The 6470-nt window shown below is 40.1% G+C and overlaps 1 protein-coding gene across 6 annotated transcripts in view; it reads right to left on the bottom strand.

Annotated features, from left to right (window-relative positions):
- Positions 1-1001: 1001 nt before the first annotated feature.
- syt14a (synaptotagmin XIVa) overlaps positions 1002-6470 on the bottom strand; it is a 59206-nt gene continuing 53737 nt past the window's right edge. For all 6 annotated transcript variants that reach the window (XM_026151066.1, XM_026151067.1, XM_026151068.1 and 3 more), the window contains one exon: positions 1002-5246. In XM_026151066.1, the coding sequence (XP_026006851.1) occupies positions 4933-5246 (314 nt within the window). In that variant the 3' untranslated portion in view covers positions 1002-4932. The remainder of the gene's footprint in view (positions 5247-6470) is intronic.

Here is a 6470-nt window from a genome sequence, read left to right as displayed (position 1 = left end):
AAAACTTGGTGAAATCAGATTCGACCACAGTCATCATAGATATGAAATTAAGACTTAAGAAAACCACTTATCTGTGTGGCTAATCAGAAAAATGGGCTGCACGTTGCTGGGATCATAAGGACTGGACTCTGGGGCAATGGTAAAAGGTCATGTGGTCCAGATTTACCTTGCTCTAGACTTATGGCTAACTAACGAGGGGTGATGAAGTCATGCGCCCATCATGCCTCGTACCTGCTGGGCAAGCCTTAGGTTCAGCAAATTGTACGTTTAAAAAAAATGAGGTTAGCTGACTTCCTGAATATACTGGTACATATATATGCTGATATACTCACAGCTTTAACATAGTGAATGACCAGGTTTTTCCATCAATGGATGTTTTTCTCCCCTGATGTCACGGGCATATTCAAAGACGACCATGGCCAGAGTCCAGATCTTAAGGCCACTGAGAATATTTGGGATTTCTGCCTCTCCCATTGTCAAACAAGATAATAGTGAGAAATGAATGCAGTTCTAGATGGAAAAAAATGCTGGATAAATTTATCAAAATGATCCCACGTCGAATGCTGTCATCAGAGCTAAAGGCAGTCCAGATTGTATGATGTTGTTCCTTTTGTGATAGTATTGCTTTCTGGTTTTTGCAAACTCTAAAAACACTTTAACAACATTTCTGAAGTATTACAACGTGAAAGCATTTTCATTTTTTTCAAATCTATAAACGTAACAGTATCTAGAAGTCAAATGTTTTGGCCTTCTTTTGCTTCCGTATTTGGAGGGAACATGAATCATGGATCAAGTGTTACGGATAACATTTCCAGTTGGTTTTCAGGTACTAATTCTCTCCAGCATAATTATATTTTCAGAGAAGAGGATTTTTTTCCCAGCAGTGTTAATATTTTTCATCTGTTACTTTACTGATAATAATATTGTAATATTATTAACTATGGGGCCTGTGATCCCACTTTAATATATCCCTGCACGTCTTCTGTTGAATTCCACCCCCCCCCCCCCCCCCCTTTTCTCCCCCCCACAGGTAATCAAATATCACACTATACAAATTCACTCAAAGGCTCCAGGCTGATCCCATAAAATAAAAACCTTTTGGATTCAGATTACAGGTGCATCTCTACACTTCCAAATGAGCTTTGGTCTTTCGCATTGTGTGTTTCACTGTTGTGCTGTAAAGGCTGTGCTTCTGTTTCAAGCTGTTAGAAAGCATCAAAGCTGAGAAGTCTTGACAGATTGCTTTGAGATAAACTCAGCCGGTCTCCATCACACCCCTCTCTGGTTTTAGAAAAGGGAACGTAAATAAGACCTGAGCTATAAGACGTGTGTTGCTTCCCCCATGTAAACAAACTGAATCATAAAGAGTAGCAATTCAAACAGTATTGCTCACGGAGTCGGTTAATATTTGATTCACTAATAACTGGCTTGACACATTTTCTTCTCCCGGCTGCTGATACAAAAATAGATAAAACAGTTACTAATATAAAGCATATGTCAGACAATCAGGACTTGGCTTGTTTTCTTCTAATAACCAGTAATTGAAATCAGAAACGGTTACACCCAACAAGAAAATGCAACAACTCTACCTACATCACAGCCCCCTCCCACGCCCCCTTTACTGTACCTTCTCCAGTCAACACACACACACGCACACACACACTTGGTAAACACTGCACAAAGCTACCTTTCACCACAACCACAGGCACAGTAAAGAGTATATATATATATTTTTTTATCTGTATATGAAACGCAAAGATAAAGCGGCTGCAGCTAAAAAGCCCGTAGACAGTCTGCAGGGTTGTCGGTGCTCGCTGCCGTAATGAAATTGCCTCAAAAGTTTGAATTCCCTCCAGCGAGGCTGAGTGGTGCTGCACTGCGTGTGCTTTCTGTAAGTGTGGATGCAGGTCTGTGTGCTCTCAGGGTGTGTCTGTGTTTTGAACTCTTTAAGAAGTTGATGAACTGACTAAAAACCATAAGGCAAGGGCTTCTGTGTGGACACCCACAGCTCTCTTATAGCACCAGAGCAGGTTAGAAAAAGGTAACAAGTAGGATTTAGTCTCACCTGTTAGCTGTGATTTAATGAGCCGTTTATATTCAAAAAGGTGTCGGAAATTTCTTTAAAGAATCGTGACATTGCGTGTAACCTTCGAATGAAAAGTCATGTTCACAAAACCATCTAACTAACCTACATATAGCATATCCCAGTCAGTCAATGTGTCCTCCAACTGGTGTTTTCTATAAATATTCGACAATCTGAAACACTCATTTCTTCTCCATGATCACTATTGAATGTCATCTCGACACAAACCCTGGCAGTGATGTCAGGGCGTGTCTGACACCTTCTATTATTCTTCACATTTATTTATTCTACTTAAGCTTGAGATGCTTGAGAAGCTATGCTTGTAACTCAGTAGTGTCGGCAGAGAGGAATTCATTAAAGTGTAATAATTCTCACTCAATCTACAGCCATGAAAACGAAAGTATCAATTCTAAGGTTTTACTCATCAGGACAAAATAAATGTGGTCGGTAACAGAGGGGCGTACTAAAAACTGTTCATCTGACGATGTACTTTTAAGACCAGCTAAGTCCTAGATTATTTTTAACATTTTTTCCTGATACATAAAAACCTTAGAATTGACTTTGTTTTTCTTATGACTGCCTTATAACCTCCCACCACCCTGAATGAAACTGCACAGGTTACAATGCAGCGTGATGAAATAAACTTTGGTAAAGGACATTTAAAATTGAAAAAGTCCCTATATTCACTTTATAATTGTCCCATTTATGGGTACCCTGGACGGAGCATGTGGCATGCATGTTTCTAAAATGATGTGATAGTGATTAAAGCTGCAGTCAGAAAAAAGGTGAACAAACAAAATAAGAAAATGAAAAGTCCTCTTCCTCTAGTGCTCCCTTCTCTGTTCTAAACATCCACTAAAATATAATTTCTGATTTAAGACATGATCGTTACCAATCAGCTGGTCACGTCTGATAAAAAGACCTGCCAGTGCAAAGTCTCCGGTCACAGTCCAGATCTTCTAAAGCCTGAAGACAGAGGGAAGGTGAACTGTAGGAGGTTAAATGTCATTTTTTGGTCCAAAGAGAAAGAGTCAGTGCAGTTAGCATGACCAGTAATGGTAGCTCTGTGTATCCACACCTCCGACTCACACATCAGACATCTGGAGAAGTTCTATGGACTATGTAAAAGATGGACACCATAAAGGCGTTCATTGGTTTGGACTCAGTATTTTTGCTATACTAGGTTTTTGGACCCAGAATTAATGATATGTAGACAAAAGGGTGGAGTGAGAGATTTCTTGGATGGTTTGTACCACACAGCAAGCTCTTTTATGTGTTAGACAATTCTATTAGAGGTGCTACAAACAGCATAAACACAGTGGAGAGATCCAGTTCAGTGACTCCAATTAGTAGAGAATGGGCTTAGCTGATGGACCATAAACAGACTATAAACATTTTAATGATTTTAATGCTTTACATTGGGCATTTTAAAGTGGGAGTCTATGGGGACTGACTCACGTTTGGAACCAACCTCAAATGGTTTTTGCGCTTACACACTGGTGTCTCTTTTCTTCTTTTAGCTTTGGAAGTTCCTGTTTGCTGTTAGACCGGCCTTTTGCTTCTTTGTTTACAGCTCCTTATCCATGGCTCCTTATCTCTTCTAATTGCTTTATCTTTTTTGATTTACCATTAATGCATTCTGACTGAGTTAAATGTTTTGCTGTTGCTGTTTGGATTGTCACTCTTTGTTATATCCTAAACAAGCCAAGGCTTGCACTTTGAGGTACATGAACCTCATTCCCAATGTATGAACTAGGATTTTATGGAAGTTCCATGGTGACTAGTTTGACCTCCCCCATGAGTCCCTTTTTACTATTTATGACTGAATGGGTTCTCAGTCGTCTAATGGTAATCTAAAGTGTTTGAACTGAAGGCAGCTGCACTCGCTTTAGGTTCCTGAAGAGGTTTTACTTTTCATTCAGAAGATTGTTTTCAGTTCTAAAGACTGATTCGGAATGCTGTCTAGTGCGCCACCTAAGATCATGAGTTATGCTTACGTGAGTGGAGGCGTGAATCCAAAATCTGAACATTTGTATTTCACAGTCTCTTCTTCTTTAGGTGCAAATAACCCTTTCAGGTGAGAGGTGACGATGTCTTCAAAAACCTAAAAGGAGTCCAGCTGCCTTTGACTGAAGCACTTCAGATTGCTTGTAGTATTTTAAAGAAGTACAGGAACCTTCAGGTGGGAAGCTTTTTTCCTTTTTAATTATTTTACAGTCCCTATTTTACACCATTGTAGAACTGCCATTTTAAAATCTGCCAAACTTCTTGTGCTTTTGAAGTCGATGGGGATGACACAATGGTAATGTCCAGCCTCGTTTGACATTTCCAGGTAAGAAGTTGTCTCTAGCTAAATTTTAAGATAAGGATCTGCTAAGAGGTGGTCTGGAAAATATTTGTTAAAAAAATATAATTACAAAAATTAAAACCTTCTTTAGAAACTCCTACTTGTATTTATGCGGCTGGAGGTGTGGGTACATATGGCTACCAGGTGTAATTTGCTCAATGATCTTTAGCCCCAGCTAAACCGGCTCAGCAGACAAAAAGATGCCATCTACAAAAACTTAAAGGTCATTACACGGCAGTATATGGAAAATAGCATGTCTCATCATAAAACTAATTCATGACTGTTTAGCCAAACAGAGCCATGAAATCGCTTATGCCATGCCGAGCTGAGAAACTGAGTGCAGATGTGGTTGTGTTCCCGTCTCTTCATCACCACTGACGCTGGTTCATTGGACGGCATCGCACTCCCGCTTCCCAGTTGAACATTTCCATTTCCTGCCCATCTGAGACAAAGATGGCGGCGGCGCCGTGTAGCTATGCCCGCGCGCCATCTTGCTGTGCCATTAAGATTCCAGCAAGCTGTGCCAGCGGCAAACCTGCTGTCCTTTAGACTCTTTCATCTGAGTCCAGTGGGTGAGCTCCTCCTCTCCAGAGCTGTTGAGGCCCAGCGAAATCCAACCAATCATCTCCTTGCGCTTCATGCTGCGCTTGTTGTAGACGGATAGGATGAGCGTGACGTCCGAGAGCTGGAAAAGAGCTACCTGGAAGACAAACGTCTCTTTGTAGGTTGGGTTGGGCTGACCTCGACAGATGGAGGTCTTACACTTGGACATCTCATGGCCCATGGAGTTAAGTAAGGTCAGCTTAACATATGTATCTAGAGAGGAAGCAGGTGGAGGAGAGAGTTACAAGGGAAATGATACATCTTTATATATATTTTTTAAACCGTGAGATTCTACAATAGCTTTGTAGTAGTAAAAAAAAGGAAAGAAAATAATTCAGGCACCAGACTTAAATAATAGACCCTTTGTGCAAAATCCTTATGTTTCTTCACCTTTCCTCTTAGTAATCAGCCATGACGACCTGCTGCAGCTGTTTCCTCTGCAGCAAAGATTGACACATTTTCTCCACAAAGCATTCACTTCTGTAATAATGTCACAGCGGATGATATATAAGAGCATGACCACATAGGATGTGTTTTTTCTCCTGATCAAACACAAAGCACAGCTGTGAGCGCAGGGAGCGTTACTTCAGTCTTGTTGCTATGCGACTACTGATGTCTAATCTGAAATGGGGGATAATGCTGAAGATGAAAACTGACTGGAGAAAGTTAGTCATACGTTTGCTTGTGTTTGAAAGGATTAGGAGCTCCTTCTGAAACGAACCATGTAGCCAAAATTAATTAATTCTGGTTACGTGGTTCATCACAAATTACCATGAAGAGCTGCTATTATTTGACATAATGACTTATGCTAAAACTTTAGAGCCCGAGGCAGTCCCAAGACATGCTTTGTCCAAAATGTGACTCACATATTGTGCAGGATATACAGGTCTGCTGACACTAAATGAGAATCTGGGTGAGAGGTGTCAGAAATATAAGGGAAATACAAGACATTCGAAAAAGCCTTGAATAAAATCTATGGAGGAACTGCGTAACAGAAAAGAACCGGGAAAAATAAGAAGGTTAAGTTGTTGCACTGAGTGTTTTTCATGATTTATGAATTGAACGCCACTGCTCAGTTCATGGAAACTCCATTTGTTTCATGCATGTCTAAAAATGTGATTACTGCTTCCATTTAAAAACATTTCTTGCCAGCATTAAAGTGTTAATATGACCAATACCTGTATCATGTTCAGAGGGAAATAAAGAAAAATATAGATTTTATTTAGATTTTTTGGGTGTCATGCATTTGCCCTTATGACTTTGGCAATAGACACTTACTGTAACCCAGATTCACACTGGATTTATTTTTCTTTCACTATGCAAAGAGGTCTTCTTCAGTTTTCCCGTTAAGGTCTATTTCTCTCAAGCAGACTCTTTTCTGTGTATGGGCACACGCGTTTTTCTTTCATCATGCCAGAAACTTGTTCAGAAAAGCTT

Source organism: Astatotilapia calliptera, chromosome 19 (assembly GCF_900246225.1).
Source record: "Astatotilapia calliptera chromosome 19, fAstCal1.2, whole genome shotgun sequence".
NCBI classification, from domain to species: domain Eukaryota; kingdom Metazoa; phylum Chordata; class Actinopteri; order Cichliformes; family Cichlidae; genus Astatotilapia; species Astatotilapia calliptera.
This window is presented reverse-complemented; position numbering and strand designations above follow the sequence as displayed.